Source organism: Miscanthus floridulus, chromosome 7, assembly GCF_019320115.1.
Source record: "Miscanthus floridulus cultivar M001 chromosome 7, ASM1932011v1, whole genome shotgun sequence".
Taxonomy (NCBI): domain Eukaryota; kingdom Viridiplantae; phylum Streptophyta; class Magnoliopsida; order Poales; family Poaceae; genus Miscanthus; species Miscanthus floridulus.
Genome location: NC_089586.1, coordinates 129,584,479 through 129,603,017, shown reverse-complemented (window position 1 = coordinate 129,603,017; position 18,539 = coordinate 129,584,479). Strand labels below are relative to the sequence as shown.

General features: G+C 42.8%; 2 protein-coding genes and 1 pseudogene across 3 annotated transcripts; 1 reads left to right on the top strand and 2 right to left on the bottom strand.

The window, feature by feature from the left end:
• Positions 1 to 8,363: 8,363 nt before the first annotated feature.
• LOC136467949 (uncharacterized) lies at positions 8,364 to 9,538 on the top strand (annotated as a pseudogene).
• LOC136464776 (protein LUTEIN DEFICIENT 5, chloroplastic-like) lies at positions 9,382 to 14,879 on the bottom strand. 2 transcript variants are annotated; one of them, XM_066463725.1, is made up of 16 exons: positions 14,434 to 14,878; positions 14,120 to 14,333; positions 13,928 to 13,999; positions 13,714 to 13,824; positions 13,443 to 13,634; positions 13,190 to 13,351; positions 12,643 to 12,738; positions 12,462 to 12,563; positions 12,284 to 12,316; positions 12,111 to 12,191; positions 11,949 to 12,031; positions 11,308 to 11,439; positions 10,472 to 10,532; positions 10,251 to 10,316; positions 9,942 to 10,179; positions 9,382 to 9,822 (listed from the first exon to the last, which is right to left on the bottom strand). In XM_066463725.1, the coding sequence occupies exons 1-15, from the start codon at positions 14,754 to 14,756 to the stop codon at positions 9,979 to 9,981; spliced, it is 1,929 nt and encodes a 642-aa protein (XP_066319822.1). In that variant the 5' UTR covers positions 14,757 to 14,878; the 3' UTR covers positions 9,382 to 9,822; positions 9,942 to 9,978. The 2 variants fall into 2 exon arrangements, with proteins under 2 accessions (XP_066319822.1, XP_066319823.1); XM_066463726.1 differs by lacking the exon at positions 9,382 to 9,822 and having other exon boundaries at positions 9,829 to 10,179; positions 14,434 to 14,879.
• Positions 14,880 to 15,727: 848 nt separating this feature from the next.
• LOC136464775 (uncharacterized) lies at positions 15,728 to 18,509 on the bottom strand. Its single transcript, XM_066463724.1, has 9 exons — positions 18,364 to 18,509; positions 18,116 to 18,182; positions 17,859 to 17,924; positions 17,541 to 17,634; positions 17,335 to 17,451; positions 17,035 to 17,135; positions 16,495 to 16,569; positions 16,322 to 16,414; positions 15,728 to 16,214 (listed from the first exon to the last, which is right to left on the bottom strand). The coding sequence occupies exons 1-9, from the start codon at positions 18,375 to 18,377 to the stop codon at positions 15,951 to 15,953; spliced, it is 891 nt and encodes a 296-aa protein (XP_066319821.1). The 5' UTR covers positions 18,378 to 18,509; the 3' UTR covers positions 15,728 to 15,950.
• Between the last annotated feature and the right edge of the window lie 30 nt (positions 18,510 to 18,539).

The following is an 18,539-nucleotide window of genomic DNA, read 5'->3' as shown; positions in this document are numbered from 1 at the left end:
GCCGAGTAGATTGCCCGCAGCGCACTGTACCGGAGCAGGTGTGGTAGGACATGGGGGCGCGATGATAAGACCAAAGGGCAATCGATCGGCCTTCGGGTACATGTGGTTCCTGGCAAACTCAAGATTCCTAGATAGTTGACTCAGTGACCGATACCTCACTTTAGCGGGTGAGTGAGGTTTGTGTAAGGAATAAATCACCAGCTGGTTAGGAATCGATTCGAATCGCCATCGCTCCTGGATAGTGAGCACTTGACTCGAGTTACGGCATCATAGTAATTATTATGAAATAATGATGGTTATCTGGATGGTATGGGATATGCTAAATCTAAATTGGTAACTGAATGTTATTGGTTAATCAAGTGATTGCTATAGTACAGGTGCTTACCTAGATGGATAGGTCATAATAAAGATGATGCAAAGTACTTAAAATGATTTCTTCATGATAGCTTATGCTTTTCGCAAACGAGTCAGCTAGCCCACTAAAGAAAGCCTTGCATAATCCTTGGTGTCGTTTTATTTTGGTTTAAGACGGGTAAGTCTGGCTGAGTACATTCGAGTACTCAGGGTTTATCCCACCTTGTTGCAGGTGAAGTTCTCGACCTGTTGATGATGGTGGCTAACCACCGGTGGGCTCGGTGATTCTATACTTACTTCTCATCTATATGCTTTTATCGGATGATGTCACTTATGCTAGCCATATATTTAGAACTTATATTAATGTATTCATTTGAAAGCTATGTTGTTTTCACTAAATGGTTTTGAAGCCCAAACTTGTACTATTATTTATGAATCCATTTGTAATATTATTTTCGCTGCAACCCTGTGTATGTGATGTGTATTTGCTTAATCATACGATTTTGGTTGTGATGTTGATTTACCGAGGTCTTTCGGGACACTCGGCGGACTACCGGGTTTATATGAGTGAAAGTATAGGTGTGTCAACGTGTTAGCGGGGACAACCGTACTTGATCTTGTATAAATTGGGCGGTTCTGTCACACCCACGGTGGCTAGGGGGCAGAGCCGACGCGCCGACGGCGGCCAGAGAAATAGAGAGCTGTGCGAGAGCGCGAGGGAGTGGTGTGGTGGGACGGGTCATGGGAGGATGTATTGGGGCTGATATTCACAAGGGCATTTCTGTAATTTTGCATACATATTGGTTTGCGTGTCCAGGGCTAGACGTGCAAATATTATTGGACGGAGGGAGTAAGTGATAGCGTGGATGTTTCCAATAACAATAAAAAATATTAACAAGGGATGACGCACCCACGACACGAGGGCAGGACAGAGTGGCAGACGTCAAAAGCAGGCCGGCAGCTATGCGGCAGGATGCCTTTTTGCTTTTGCTTGGCCGCACGGCACATAGAGGCTACGGTCAGGGTCACGACAGGTGTCCGGCGGTATGGGCGCCCACGGCAGCGATGCCCGCCGTGGACAGTGGACGCGACGCCACACGATGGTGCGTGTTTTTCCTGAACAGTCTGATCGAAGACGGCAGTGAGTGTAGCGTTTTAGACCATGTTTGGTTCTCTAAAATTTCTGTCACATCAAATATTTGGACACATGCATGAAGTATTAAATATAGACTAATTATGAAACTGAGACAAATCTTTTAAGCCTAATAGTCCATTATTTGACAACTTAGTGCTACAGTAAACATATGCTAACACCAGATTAATTAGGCTTAAAAATTTCATCTCAAAAATTAGCCTCCATCTATATAATTAGTTTTGTAAGTAATGCTCATTATTAGTATCTAAACATTCGATGTGACATAAATTTTAGGAGTGACTAGAGAACCAAACACCCCCTTACTCGTACAAACCAACACAGGCTTGGCGTCAGTAACCACGACGTCGAGCTGCCTGTTAAATCATCGCCACGTCAGCGTCGAGCCCATGAGCTCGGCGCCAGTAACGATGGCGCTAAGCTAAGGGTCTAGATTTTAAAATCTTTCCTTTAAGGACATATTTGTGATTTTTTTTTCAAAAAAGGCTAAAAGATAAAAAATTCCCATGGCCTGGCTCCCTTCCTTTGTTGGGCTCCATGGAGGCCCACGGAAGCCCACTACTCCATCGAGTGTTGTACGGCCCATCACACCTCAAATCTATGCAAAGGGTTTTGGATGCTCACGGTCATATTGCTGCGGAACAAAATATGCAACACCTGATGTTCGCTCGACGGGTGTCGTGGCGTTCTTGGTTGCCTTTCCTATACTATCTAATCGCTTCGCTAAAATTAGTAGTCAAACTCAATAGTTAAGCCATTTTATAAAATAGGAAACTCATAAAAAAAGAAGGAGCCCACCACAATCTTACTATTTCTCATTTCTCATCTTTAGATAGCTATCTCCTATGGTTGGCTTTATAAGGCCACTGAAAATTAAGGGATAGCCAGCTCCTATTTTATAGCATATCTATTGGAGCTTACTTTTTGCTAAATAAAAATTTAAAATAACCCACAAAACAAGAATAGCCGAGCTGTTGGAGTTGCTCTAATTATTTTCCTACCTATACTTTGTTAAACCTATGTGCCAACTTATATGTCACCTCTTAGAACTCAGAGGAATCAAACATGTCCACCTTTTCCTATGCCATATTGATTTTATCACCATATTCTTCGGTCATACATTCAACTGAATGTATATATTCATACTTGACCATACAACATGTACTGTTTGATACACAATTGCTCCCTCATTTTTATCAATACCATGTTACTGTTTTTGTTATAGATTTAAACTTGAACCTCCGCCAAGATAACTGAGAACCAATATAACCAGGCCGTGCTTGGAATGTTAAACTTATTTGTTTACTCCCATCTCCTTTCATTTCACTCTCTTTGCCGCTTCACCATATTATTAATCCGCTTATGATTATATAATAATTTCATCTCACGTGCTTGCGTGTATGATTGTATAATATATTTTCAAACTACGTGGCTTAAAAAAAATAAAGCCACCTATGTAACTTCAGCGATGGACTCCTATTATTAGCTCAGATTTTAACATGTTGTCTCACATGCAGACATGCTCAGGGAATAAGGATGCACGCCGGTCACTAGTCTATCATCCAGTTTTTGAGCACCACCTCAGCAGTACTTTTTAACAAAGAAACAATGTTTTTCTCTTAAAAAAATCATCATCAGCAGTGGCATCAGCCAAGTCTTAGGGAGACGAACAGGGCCAATATAGGTTTGTTTGGTACAACCTATAATTATAAACTGTTTATGGCTAAAATTAAAATAAGATGAAACTAACAACTAGATAGCAAGCTTTTCTGCGGCTTCCCTTGACATCACCACTGTCCTTATCTGCTACAATAAAAAAGAACAAAGTGTGGATATTTTTTGGTGCGATATTTATTTTGATTCGTCCGTCTGCCCAAGCCTACGATCCCCGCCTGCTTTGAAGGAAACAAATCGATCACCAGAGGCCACATGCATGGAAGAAAACAATAATCATGCACCGCGCGATAGAAAAAGAAACTGCCATCCCTACGATCCCCGCCTGCTTTGAAGGAAACAAATCGATCCCCTGAGGCCACATGCATGGAAGGAAACAATAATCATACATGAAATGAAACAATCATGTGGTGCCCCTCTCTCGCTCAGTCAGATATCTTTCATCTCCACGTAAACTAGATCATATGGTATTGTCCATAATTTGGAGGGTATTAAATTTATGCTAGGTGCATAGTAGACCACCTAGCTTTATTCTTGTAACTTCTACCTCTTTATGTGTTGGTCTTTGCCAATGGTATAATTTGTTCGCAAAGCTCAAGCAAGACAATTAGCAAAGATCAAGCAAGACGACTCACTGAAGTTGGCCCTTAATTTTAGTGTTTCCAGCATGCAGACCTGAAATTAAAAAGTGGCTGCTCCTTGAGAACATCAATGGTGCCAAATAAAAGATGTGCAGGTTATACATGGTGAGACTGGTGAACCTTCTGTAATTTCCTAAACAAATATTCCTACCATTAGTACATAGGTCCATTCCCCTGCATTTCTTCGTGCACCCATTAGCATATAATATAAAAGTATTGTTGTGTTCATCACGACTTCCAGTTGACTACTCCCATTAGCATATACTTCCTCTGCCCTAAAATATAAGTCGTTATGGGATGCGTGCAGGTCAAACTTTCTCAACTTTAACTAGGTTTGTAAAAAATATGTGCAACATTTATATCTCCAAATAAGTTTATTATGAAAATATATTCAATTGTCTATGTAATGATACTAATTATGTATTATAAATATTAATATTCTTTTATATATAATTGGTCGAAGTTAAAAAAAAGTTGACTTCTCGGAAAGCGAGAATGAATTCTATTTTGGGACAGATAGAGTATATGAAAGCAGTGTTGAAAATATTTTAACAATCAAGTTCGTCTCGGTCTGATTGGTAACCTTAGACATCATAATGGCATCAAAAATTTCGACTCTCATGGATACCCTCATAGATCAGTGCAAAACATTCTAATCCTACAGCATACATAAATGACAACCTTAAAGTTATGATATTTTCAAATGATAGACAATAAAGACTATCTTAGACGTTCTGACATTAGAGTATATACGTGCAGGCATATAGGCATAGTGGTGCAAGTGAGCAGCCAGCAGAAGTTGAGAGTTAGGGAGTGTTTGGACCCCAGGACTAAACTTTAGTCCCTGTCACACTGAATTTTTAGATATCAATTAGGAGGACTAAACATGCGCTAATTATAAAACTAATTACATAAGTTGTAGCTAATTCGCTTGCCAGCGCCGTGTACAGGATACTATGGAGATGTGGTGGAACTTATTCGTGGATTTGTTGACGCACGAAAAAAATGGATATCGGAAATCTCTTCCTGCCGGTATAAAGAATGATCTTAGCCGCATCACGGAAAGATTTACACAGTAGAGTTTATAAGTCTGCGACGCCACGCTCTCTGTGACTATGTAAATTTCACGAACTTAGCTTTTTGGATTAAATGTAACTTTAACGTCGGTCATATATTTTTACAGTATTGTTATCTTATCGTGCGATCCGTGTGTTTTTAGTATAAAAGTTTAGCTGTCCCGTAGCAACATACGGGCACAAACCTATTTGTATATATACTCGAACCTGTGTGTACATGATTATATGGAGATACAACGGAACTTATTCATGGATTTATTGGCGCATGAAAGAAATGAATATCGTAGAATTCTTTTTGCCGATATAAAATATTATCTTAGCCGTATCACGAAAAAGTCTATACAGTAGAGTTTGTGAGCCTGCGACATCGCGCTCTTCATGACCATGTTAATTTCACTTTGACGTCGGTATTTAATTTAACAGTATTGTTATTTTATCGTGCGATCCGTATGTTTTTAGTATAAAAGATTTAGTTGTTCCGTAGCAACACACGAACATACTACCTAGTTTATATGAAAAAGTAAAAGATGGACCAGACCGTGCTTTTACTTTATTTACGTAGCTTTCCTAGTAAGTTTTTCTTTTTCAATCGACAAAATTTATAGACAAGAAGTAGCAAAAAGAGCCTATAACAACGAGGTAATAAATGACCACCGAAGCACACGTGCATTATAGTGACGGCTACAAATTTTGCAGATAAAATTGTAGAAAAATCAATCAATTCAATCCATCGTTTTGGAAATTTTCTTTACACGAACATGAAAAAGCACTATAAATCACTCTGTCACGAAAAAGTTGATTTCACAAGGGCTATCATATATCAATCGGCCTGTTCGCTGGTTGGTTTCTGGGTTGGTTTGGGCTGGTTGGTGCTGGTTTATTGTGAGAGAAAAACACTATTGACTGGCTGGTTTGGGCTGGCTGAAACCAACGAGCCAACAGGCCGAATAACTTCGTAAGTCTTTGGATAACCAAAACATCCCTGGCGGGCGCCCTTCGTCAATATTAATACCCTGTGGCTCAACCTCTTAGCGTGATTTTTTTTTTGAGCCTACCTCTTAGCGTGATTGATTTGATGATGAAGAGAGCCTGGCTCGTTCCTGCATCCAGGCTGAGATGGGACAGGCAAGGTACATGCAAGGCCCACCACTTGTTTGGTTGCTTCGTTGCTTATTTGATAGCTGGGTTTAGTTCGCGAAATTTAAAAATTTGACTACCGTAGCATTTTCATTTTTATTTAATAATTAATGTTTAATTATGGACTAATTAGGCTCAAAACGTTTGTCTCGCGATTTTCAACCAAACTATATAATTAGTTTTTTTTTTCGTCTACATTTAATATTCCATACACATATCATAAGATTTGATATGATGGCTACTGTAACACTTTTTGGAAAAGTTTTTAGAACTAAACCCAGCCTTAGCCTATTAGTGCACTCACGCTTTCTCTCGGACGGGAGATGAGACACACCCATGTTTGGTTGCTTTATTGCTTGTTTGTTTGCCTATTTGTACACTCGCTCTCTCTCAGATGGGAGACAGCGCACACTCGCACGAGCCAGGCAATAATAAAAAAAAAGATTCCAACTGTGTTTCCAGCAAGCCTCGTGCATGCAGCTGGCGAGGCCGGCAGGCCAGGTCAGAGAAAAAGCAGGGTATTACGCCCTATATCTATATGTACATGTTTATAAGGATGAGCGTGCGCACGTGTCCATGTTTTGAAAAAAAAAATCATCTGTTTCTTTGTGGTGACAACAGTCGAGGAAGCACGAGAAAATATCAAGTTTTTATGTAGCTTCCCCTGACATCGCCACTGTCCTCAATTATATGAAAAAGTAAAAGGTGAACCAGACCGTGCTTTTACTTTGTTATTTATTTACGCAGCTTTCCTAGTAAGTTTTTCTTTTTCAAAATTTTTGAGAACAAGTAGCAAAAAGAGCCAATAAATGAGGTAAAGGCCCACCGAAGTACGTGTGCATTCTGATGGCGACTCCAGATTTTGCAGATAAATTTGTAGAAAAATCAATCAACTCAATCCATGTTTTGGAAATTCTCTTTACACGAAGATGAAAAAAAAGCATTACAGATCACTCTGTCACAAAAAAAAGTTGTTTTCACAAGGGTTATCTTAAGTCAATAACTTTTGTAAGTCTTTGAAAACCAAAACGTCCCTATGGACAGCGGGCGCACTTCGTCAATCTTAATATCTTTCGACTCAATCTTTTACAGGTGAGCTTGATTGGTTTGAGGATGAAGATATAGGCGAGGTACATGCATGAGCATGACCTAGCACTTGGAGCAGAAGCATGGTACCAATCACGTTCTATATGTACATGTGTACATGACTATACTAATATACTATCGGCCTGTTCGCTTGTTGGTTTCAGCCAGGCCTTATCAGCCAGCCAATAATGTTTTCCTCTCAAAAAAACCAGCACCAGCCGGACTTAATCAGCTCAGAAACCAACTAGCGAAATAGGTTTTGAAATAAAAATTCACCTGTTTCTGCGTGGCGACAGTAGAGGGGAGAGCAGGAGAAATTAGCATCCCTGGCATACCAGTTACCACAGCAATGGACCAAAACATACATCTGCTACAACTGCTACAGCAGCAATTTTCCCAAAACCCAGGGGACCACTATGATCAGTGATCACCTCCACCGCGGCCGCGGCTTCCGTGGAAACCATGAGCTCTGCAAGTGTATCACTTTGTTACCAAAACAGAGGCCAACCTATCCAGGACAAATTCACAGGCCACAGATCACGAAACTAGCTAGTGGAAAAATCTGCAACTCCAAAATTCACCAACTCAAAAAGTGTACCAAGAGACACGTCACCTTATCCGCTGCCACGTGACAGGGGCCCGCAGGAATCTCGGCGGCCAGTGGTGGCACACCACGTCGGCCGCCCCCGTCCCTGTCCCTGTACAAAAGAACCCACCCATCATTGGAGCTTGGAGGGGAAGCTCCAATTCCAGCAGGCAGGCAGGCAGCTCATCCAAATTTCCACGTCAATCCACATCCGAAACGGGGCAGATTGATTCAGAGCAACGACAGAAATCAAACCAAGCGTCCTTCACCCATGTCGCCCTCAGAGTTGGGCACGTATCCAGATCAAAATTCTTACTTGCCCCAGCCCCCAGGGTAAATGAAGCTGCATTATCATCATCATTACCTCCAGTAATTCCACGTTGGTTTTGTTAACAGCAAGTCAGAGCCACTTATTAGGCTCAGCATAACAGTTACTGTAAGTAACTCCCAAGTATCAGCCAACCTGCAGTGAGCAGCCTAACCTTCAGAAGATGAAAATCAGAAGCATCCAGTCAGAGTCCATCAGTAGTGCCAGTCACTGGTGGGACATGCTATCCATGCATTCCTATCCACCTCGGCTCAGCTCAGCTCAGCTCCCTGACAGTCGTCTTGTTATTATAAACCCCCTCCTCTGCAAGTGCAAGGAGATACAGAAACCAGTGAGACAGACGCCCACAGGAGAGTGATCACCAACAGTCCCCTTCCATCCATCCATCCATCCATGGCATGCATCAACAGCACCTTCCAGAGTTGCTCCATTGCCAGAGGAGCAAAGATCAGCACAAGGGCTAGTAGGGCAGTAGTGGGGGGGAAGGGGTCACCGACCTTTCAGTGCAGGGCGTCGACTTTCGTGGACGCCAGCCTATGGCTTGAGCTCGACGAGAACCCTGAGGCAATCATCTCGAGGGTGTGGCCTGAGAACGTCTCCCTTCTGAGCTACGACGATCTCCGCGCCTACCTCGAGTCACAGAAGACGGCCCATGTAGAAGATGATCAGGTACTTGATCTCGGTTTCTTCTTACTATCATTATTACTACCTCTCTGGCTCTCTTTCATCTCCTTCCACCTCTCTTCAACTCCTTCAGCTCTTGCTGAACTCTGTACTTTTTGTGTGTGTGTGTGATGTGAATACAGCACGTGGCGCTCTTGGGTGAGACCATGTCAACACCTGTGCTAGTGGCCACAGCAGATCAGACACTGGAGGAGGTTGAATGCCACTTTGAGGCCGTGTCAGGGCTTCCAGTTGTAGACAGCAGCCTCAGATGTGTTGGGGTGGTCGTCAAGAATGGCCGGGCCAGAGCTGCTCATGGGGTCAGCTCTCTCTTCCCCTCTTTCTCACACACAAATAACACACACGCACACACATCAAGTTGCTAGTTTAATACAACAGGAAAGGAGCACATCCATTTTGTTTGCTGATCTATTACTTGTAACAGTAAAAAACAAAGGTCTCAGAAGTGATGACCTCTCCAGCCATCACACTATCTTCTGACAAAACTGTGATGGGTAATCTTTGCTTTCATATCACCTTTTCTTTTCATGTATGCTTTTTTTTACGATAAGTTAAATCTAACAGTACATGCCTAACGTCTACAGATGCTGCGGTTCTGATGCTCAAGATGAAGATCCACAGATTACCAGTTGTAAATCAGGACGAACAAGTAATAGGTGAGTATCAGAATGCCGACAAGCCAGAGATAAAAAAAAACTGCATGTATACACTTGATTTGTATTATCCTTAACATTGACAACACAGAGTAGGTTACAAGCCTAATGGGGTTCTAAACACTATCAACAGGTATAGTTACCCGTGCTGATGTTCTCCGTGTGTTGGAAGGCATGCTGAAGATTGAGGAGCGCAGCAATCCATGCTTGCAAGTCAGAACTTCTTGTAAATATGTAGATGTGTCCATGGTGTTTTGAGTAGCAGCATGGAGATCTATAGTCTATAGGAGTGTGCTGTGCCATCAGTAACAATAAGTCCGAAAGGGTTGAGAGTTTTTCGTTGTAAATAAAAGTAGCACGGCAGGAGACTCCATCTCTGTTTTGTATTGCTTGCGCAACCAAATGCTGTAAACTAGCCAAATACTTCCAGAGCAATATAAATGGATATGCCTAAAACAATGTTTTGGAAGAGACATGAGAAAATACCAGTAAATGCACATACTGCATGGAAATAATTCAAACAGACAAGCAATTGAATTATAACACCAAGCAGAATGAAAAGAACATACTTGTTCTGTATGTTGTCGCAGCTTGAAACAGCTTAAATCAGGAGACGCCCCCTTGATCTTCTCCTGAAGCAACAGAAGCAGCACTAACAACCATCGATGGGGTAGAGAGTGTGGGTTCTTGTGAATCAGAAATAATTTTCATCTCCAGGTTTGGAATTACTGGTGCCCTTGTCCTTCGAGTAACAGTCATTTTTAATCCCTCAGTCGTGTGAATTGTTGCTCCAGTTGTCATGTCAACCTATTATATTGCATATAAATAATGGGGCATGGCTATTAACTATAATGAATCAGAATCTGGTTGAAACATACCGGGGGTGCTCCTGGAGCCATCTGAAAGTCAAATCGCTTGACAAGCATTGCTGTTGCCACCACCGTCTGCAGTGACACAGTATGCCTATGTTACTTGAGTTTGAAATCTAGCATTTTCTATAGTGATCACTTTATTGCTAATCAAATGAAATGAGATATTGGTCTTGTAAAAGCCCAAAATCGAAAAAGAGCCATATATATAAATTGTATAAAAAGGTTACCTCAAAAGTGGCAAACATGTCACCTACACATTTCCTTGGTCCGCCACCAAATGGTAAGTAACTGAAAATTCAACAGATTATTTGAATCCCACTGCGTTAATTAATGACAGAGGTAGGCACAAGTACAATACTACCACCGTCCCACAATATTCATAATACCAAATAAATATCACTAGATTCATGAAATATATTTTCATAGTAAACCTATTTGGTGTCATAAATTTTGATAATCTTCTCTATAAACTTGGTCAGACATAAGGTGCTTTGACTTAGGACAAAACCAAAATGTCACTCTTTGCAGGATGGAGGTAGTAAGAACGTATCTGCCACTACCTTGAATGCAATCTTTATTTTTGTTGTTTATTTGAAAGATACACAGTTGAAAGGAAATATAAAATATTCCATCTTGTTAACCTAGGCTAACACAATAGAGAGACACGAAATCTCAATCAGCAGAGTCAGTTAAGCCTATAATTAAAATTTTATCCATTTAATTGATCTTATTATGTTTCTGGTACGCCAGTTTACAATAGGCTTTTGTTATGTGCTATTTAAGAACTCCACAAATAATAGGAATTGCATATGCAAAGTTCAATTCATGCCCCGAAAAAAAAGAAGTTAAAAATAGGAATTAGCTGTGCTTTGGTTATCTTTCTAGAATGATAATGGCTTTGCAGTATTAAAAAGAATCAAAGTTTTCTTCAGAGAACAATCTCCTGTCAACAAATGTCTCCCCTGTTCTTGGCTTCTTGCAATCAAAACAATTCACATATGGACAACTTGACGGGACAAGAAAGTGTAACTATAACTGCATTTTGCAGTGATAGAGAGGGAACCTGAAATTTTGGTTTATCTCATTCGGATTTGGTCCATCCAAAGGCCATCTTTCTGGGTTGAAAACTTCTGCATCATCCCAGTGCTTTGGGCAGTGGTGAAGATTCCAGACAGAAATAAAAATATCTTCTCCTCTGAAACAAATAAAGAAAAAAAATGTTTCAGATGGTAACACCAAACGAATAAATGCTATCACTATCCAAATATCCTAGGGCAACCAATAAATCAAATTACTTATACAAGCAATGGAATTTGGAAAGCAGGAAAAAAACTTTGCATTAAATAGACCACATAAGATTGGAAAGAAGCAGTAGGCTTGCATATTATACATAGCTGTTTAAACTAATATAGCTATTAACGTTGAGGAGTTCAAAAAAATATAACAAATGTCGCAAAAAAAGTAGAAGAAATCTAAGGTAACTAAGCTACCCCTATGGTGCTAAACAGCATCTACAACAACTGACATGATACAAAAGCTAGCTTTTTTCCTTAATGAAATGGCATGCAACTCTCCTGCGTCATTCGAGAATAAAACTACCTTTTTCATATAACTCCGACAACAGGAGTTGCATAAACTTAATGCTAAAGAGTATTTGCAGACATCGGTGTCTGAAATATATTAAATTCTGCTAGAAAACTTTACCGGCCAATTGGGTACCCTCCGAGCATATCATCCTCAAGTGACCTACGAATTAAAACCGGCGGCTGTGGATATAGTCTCAATGACTGCAACAAAAATGATTTGGTCATGTTCTTTTGAGATGATCAATCATTGTTTCATGCACCAGCATTGTTAGTTTCTTACTTCATTAATAACCCGAGTCGTGTACTTTAGTTTCTTCACATCCTCAATTGTAGGCAAACCATCACCTAGAACACTATCAACCTGTGGATAGTTGTGTGAAAATAGAGGCATTCATGAAATTTCAGAAGCAGTGAAGAAAAAAACATCTATATAAGTGAAAAACATGAGTGTACCTCATCTTGTAACTTGGCCATTACTTTTGGATACTGCAGGGTACCAATTGGATAGAAAAGGTAAGTAGCTTGATATTAATGGTTATAAGCTACAAAGACAATCTAAAAAAAAACACTACTGCATTTGATATTATAAGTTAATACAGAAGTGAGTTTTCGATACTGATATAGCATATACCTTAGATAGAAGATAAAACGTCCATGTCAAGACTGCCGCAGAAGTCTCATGACCAGCTATGAGCATGGTCATCAAATCATCACGGAGTTGCTTGCTGGATACCTATGACAGATGGAATGAAGCTGTGTGAGGATGAGGAAGCTGAAATAGACAAAATAATTTTTTGCATGTTACATCATACATCATCTCCAGATGCCAAAAGAAAGTGAAGAATACTAGGATCTTGCTCGTTCATGTATTCCTCATGAAACTGAAGATCTTCTTGCTCTACCAGTCTCTGCGTTAATAACAATAGGCAATAGCACTGTCATGATTTTTCTAAACCCAAACATGTACGACATCACAATGGCCTGTTCGCTTGTCTGAATTCTGGAGGAATCTGGATGGTTTGGAGGAATGCTGGATGAATTTGTGAGAGAAAAACACTATTCCGGATGAAAAAATAAGCGGATCAAGCCGGGTTTAAGGGCACGCGGAATAGTGTTTTTCTCTCACAAATTCATCCAGCATTCCTCCAAACCATCCAGATTCCTCCAGAATTCAGACAAGCGAGCCCCGTTCGCGTGCCCTTAAACCCGGCTTGATCCGCTTATTTTTTCATCCGGAATAGTGTTTTTCTCTCACAAATTCATCCAGCATTTCTCCAAACCATCCAGATTCCTCCAGAATTCAGACAAGCGAACAGGCCAACAATGTGTGAAAGTATTAGAAACGATAGAACGATTTACCTTGCATATGGCAATTAGTTCATCGAGAGTACTATTTATCAACTTGAGAGCTTCGTTGACCTTCTTCTGCCGTGGGGAAATGTCCTTCCATATGGGTATTTCCCAGGTTGGTATAGGAGAAGTGCTACGCATCTCTGCTTCCCTTAGTGTTACATACACTGCCTGATCATGGTTCCACAATGGAAAAAGGTTTCAGGCGCGAAGAACCGTAGATAAATGAAACTGGAAAGAGAGGGAAACTTGAATCAATAACCTCGACTATCCCGTTATCGTCAGATAACGAGTCAAAGTCATAATTGAACACTGCCTTCCCGATGACATCCAGCGTGAGTCGAGAGAACAACGACTCCATCTCCACGTCCTCCCCATCCACTGCTGCCTTGTCCAATTTCTCACAGAGACGATCTGAAGCTTCTCCAAAGAGACCAATCATTGCAGTCACATACTGTAGAACGAGCAAACTTGAGGTGAGTAAACAAAGAAACCAATACAGTAGAACACAGTAGGCAGCAGATAGGTCAGACCTTCTGATGAAATGCGGGAATAATAGCACGCCTCCGAACACGCCAAATCTCCCCGTCAGCAGGGATTAAACCCGTACCCATCACGAACTCCAGTATCTCTGCAAGAATTCCCTGCATCAACCACAACGACATGTTCACTTCAGTTCATTGATCGAAAACCTTTCTTCCGAGGGCTGGAAAACGTGTATGCCCAGATTGATACTGATAACCATACCTTGGAATAAGCTTTGGAGTTCTCCCTCAGGATGTGCTTAGCGATAGCCGGATCGGAGACAATAAGAAACGACTGGAAGGAACACAAAATTTAAAATTTTAAACCATCATACGGAGCACGCTAATAGTACTAGAGGGTTGTGGAGCAAGCTCTGGTTGATTAATTGATCGCGTGCCGGCGTTCTGCGTTCACCTTAGGGCCAAAGTTGAGGCGAAAGATGCCGCCGTAGGTGAGGAAGAGGTCGTACAGGGGCACGAAGAAGGCCTGCCCCACGACGGCGTTGATCGACCCCACTGCCTGCGGGATCTCCGGGCCGCCGCGCGCCGCCACCCTTGTGAGCAGCGCGGCGGCGAGCTCCCCCGGCGGGCCCAGCTTGGAGAGCTTCCCCACGAGAGGCGCAATCCACCTTGATGAATTGAAACCCAAATTCGAAACAGAATCAAACAATCAATCAATACCGGAAATAGATAAACGCAAAGAAATGAGTAGCAGGGGCGGCAGCTGACCCGGGGCCTTGCACGGTGAACTCGCCGGACGCAATGCGCGCGGTGAGCTCGGCCTGGCGGCGCCGCTGCTCCTCGAGGTCCGGATCGGAGCCGCCGCCGCCTCCGGCGCCATCGCCACCGCCAGACGAGGCGGCGCAGCGGAGAAGCAAGCGGCGGCGGCAGGCGGCGGCAGCAGCAGGAGGAGGGAGGCGGAGGTGGCCCTGGTGGGCGCAGCCGGAGGCGGGGAGGCGGAACGGGGCAGCGCCCGGGGACGAGAGCCCGGTGGCGCTGGCGGCGGCGGGCATGGCGGGCGTCGTGGCAGCGCGGCAGTGGTGCAGTGACATGGAAAGTGCGGGGACAAAGGAAAGGAGAAAAGGAAGCGGTGGGAATGGAAGAAGCTTGAGGTGGGAAGAACTGAAGAAGCGGCCAAGCGGGAGAAGGTGGCCACGTGGGGTTTGGTGCTCCCCCCGTTTGTTGCGTTCCGGGTGGGGGCGGGACACGACACGACGAAACCGAGCCGAGAGCACTGCGCGGAGGACGGAGGCCGGAAGGATGCCGTCCGTTTGGCTCCTCTGACGGAATCTGTCTCCCCTAGTCGACGGCATCTTTCACTCCATTCCCGTCACCACCAGTAGCAGCAGCAATCTCGCAGCCCAACCAGAAGCAGGCATAGATGACGTGATCGTCCTCTTCAACCTATTGGCATTCGAGGAAACAACGGTCAAGGAGGCCAGCATGCTAGGGGAATGGTTTGTGATGTCCATGTCCATGGCCACTATCATCGCTCATCTCCGTCATTTTTGGCATCCGAGCAGACGCAGCCACAGCACAGCACAGTCATCCGGCTAGCTATCATCGCTCATCTCCGCATCTTGTGTAGGAGTACGTTCTTGCCGCGAAAACCCAAGCCAGAGACGGCGGGGTTTTCTTTTTTCTTTTTTATCCTCGCGTCGACAGCGGTGAAAAGTGAAAGCCTCCGATTCCTGTCGTGAACACAACCAACCAGAGCGACGGCCTTGTTTCTTCACCCACTCATTTACCTTGTTTCTACCGCCGGCGCCGGCGCAAGCAAGAGCCCCCCTTATCTGTAACAAAAATATTGTTTTTATCCTCTCAAAAAAAAGTTTTTATTTATATGTAAGACAACTAGAGATCCCAGCTTCAGAACAATTCAACTCGTTACCGTCCAAACTCCAACCGACTGGTAGCACCCCTCACATCTACGAAGGGGGGGGGGGGGGGGGGGGGGGGGGGGGGGGGGGGGGGGGGGGGGGGGGGGGGGTATTGCCGGCCACATGTCAGGGAGCGAGCAAGAAAGGGCAATTTCTTTTTTTCTGAAAGGATATCAATATCCACTGATGGAACAAGGCAAAATAACGTAGACTGCCATGGCCAGTACAACAATGTCAAAGCGAAAAATGATCAAGGACAACAACATAAAGGAGCTCTAGAGTTCTCCGCCAAGGAAAAAACGAGCTCTAGGGTTCTCCTTGACTGAAATGAAAACAGGGGGGCAAAAAGCGTGCTTCGAATTCGTGTTACAGTTTCACATCCTTCAGAAGCCTTGCAGCCATAGCCCCACACCTTCTGATTTCCCAATCATCCAGACCGACGCTCTTAGCCTCTGGTGACGAGCCGGAACAAGATTCGCTCTTCACTCCAGGATCTTCGTCTTCCCCTGGATTCGAAACAACCTCTTCCTCGTCGTTCCCATTATCGGTAGCCTCAACCTCAGGGATCAATGGTGCTTTCAGGTCCATCATGTAGAGATGTATGCTAGGATGTTGATATTTCACATCCATCTGTCTCAGAATACACATCATAAGCATATATATATAAGTCCCGGAACTGACGCAAACATGAATATAAGATTTGGGTTATCTGAAATTACTTTTCCACATTTCCATACCTTTGATTTAGAGACTGTTTTCACAATGAAATTGCTTTTCCACATTTCCATCATCTTCTCATGGACTGTGGTCGAACGGATCTCGTATCCTAGCTGGATAGCAGGCAACAGTTCAGTAGTTCCCAAACAACTGCTTTGCAGAAATAACTTCTGAAAAAGAGGACATGAGCTACCAATATTTTTGTTTTGGGACCAGATAATGCAGTAATTGTCTCCATTAGAGGTTGCAACAGATGCTCCGAATAAACCTTGAACATGCACAGATGAAGGAGAAAGTAAGTCACTTTGTTATCACTGAATCATCGATCCTGCTACACTCAACTAAAGGCTATTCCACTAAACATCTGCTCCCTGGATCTAGATTTGAAACTGTTTGGTATGCCACTAATTTATGAAATCTTGAAAACATATTGCATTGCTGCTTTGTCTACTGTGTAACAATGATGCAGGATTATAACTGAATTTGACGAGTATAAAAAATATGACAAGATTAAAAATAAATTTCGAATTAAAACGAATGTTTCAGAGCAAGGTTACGTGTGTAACTATGTATTTGCCATGACAGTAAACTTTCACTAAATAATGTACCAAATAATAATTGAAAATAGTGAAATGGCATGTTGCGTGAAAGCTTGCATGACCAGAAGTAAGAAGGATCTGCTATTTGAGAGGAAGAGTTCAGAAATGATTCAAGACGCTGCACAAAGACTTACAACGTCAGTTCCAATGATGTAATCAAATGGAGGCTCAACGGCCTTGATATGTTCTTTGTTCCCCCAGTCCAATTCTGCAACTGTAATTGAGCCGATGGAATCTGTTTTGTGTTTGCCAATTTATATTTGTCAGAACTAAAGAACAATTTACTTAACATGATCCCTATGCATTTACAGTCACCAATGTAATAATTACGTCTTGATTATTTCAAAAACTACAATACCATATGACTATATCCGAAACTACAGCTATGAGAACTACTGAAACTGAACTAGGAATGGCATCTTTTCTTAACAAACCTGAGTCGGAGTTCGATTGTGAAATCCAAGATCTGTTGCGTTCAACATTTCTCATAAGCAGTGGGAGCACCTCGACTTGGTCAGTTGTTGTAACATCACAACCCAACAAGGCCATTCCTAAAGGAGAAGCAAACAATTTTAAAAGAGAAAAGCCAGTAGGACTAGGATCCAGAAATACATCTGATGGGCAGTTGAATTGAGTTTACCGAACCCAGCTAGACCACAGCCAGCTCCTAATTCAATCACTCTCTTTCCTTTTAACTTGGATGGACAAAACCGACCTTTTCTGCTATTCTTTTCCTGTACAGATCAACCATAAAATGCCAGTCATGATGATGGTAATAAAAGTAAGCTGGCATTTTCGTTAGAAGCAAATCCTAGTACTAGCTTCGAAGGTGCCCACAACCCAAAGTCTATGTACGGTGGATGTGACAGACACAGTTTCAAAAAATATATTTTTGCTCATATGATTATATTTATCCACATCAACTTGTGCAGGAAGGCCTAGAACTCAAAGAAATTACCAAGAACTTGACAAACACCATTGATGCATCCCAGACTGTGGTGCCAAGGTGCTTGGAGTTTGGATCCTGTCAGTCCAAAAGCAAAAGAAAATTCAGATCACCCACCATTCAGTATCACCAGTTCACCACTACAGGTCTACAGCCTGAACAGAAGTTAAAGTTGATCCACCTTGTGATGCAAAGCCCGATTCTTTTTCTTAAAAGAAAAACCTCTTTAAGAAGCTAGATTCATTCGGTGCTACTCCAGTTCTCCTCACCTGTGCAATATGTAGCCGGTGGCCCATCACCTCCAGCGAAATAGCCGACGTGCTCGGCGAATTCAACCTGTAATCAGCATGAACCGTACATGAAACTAAAAGAAAAAAGTTGCAATCACTACCACCATCACTCACGCCAGTTGCTAACAAGTAGCAATTCACCATGTAATTTGCTCTTTGGCGCTTAAACTATTGGGAAGGAGGTGGGGAGTTGATGCTGCAGGAGGAAACGGCGTCAGCGCAATTACCTGTCGTGGTCCATGGCCTTCGGCGGCGAACTGACACACCGGAGGTCCGGCGGGCGGCGGCGGCGAGGGTTCTCGGAGGAGAGCAATTACACCGTGGTGTTGGTATTGGTGTCGGCCTGTCCGCCCCGGAGCCCATCAACAGCTCTAGGTCGATGGGCTGGGCCTCGTTGTATCTC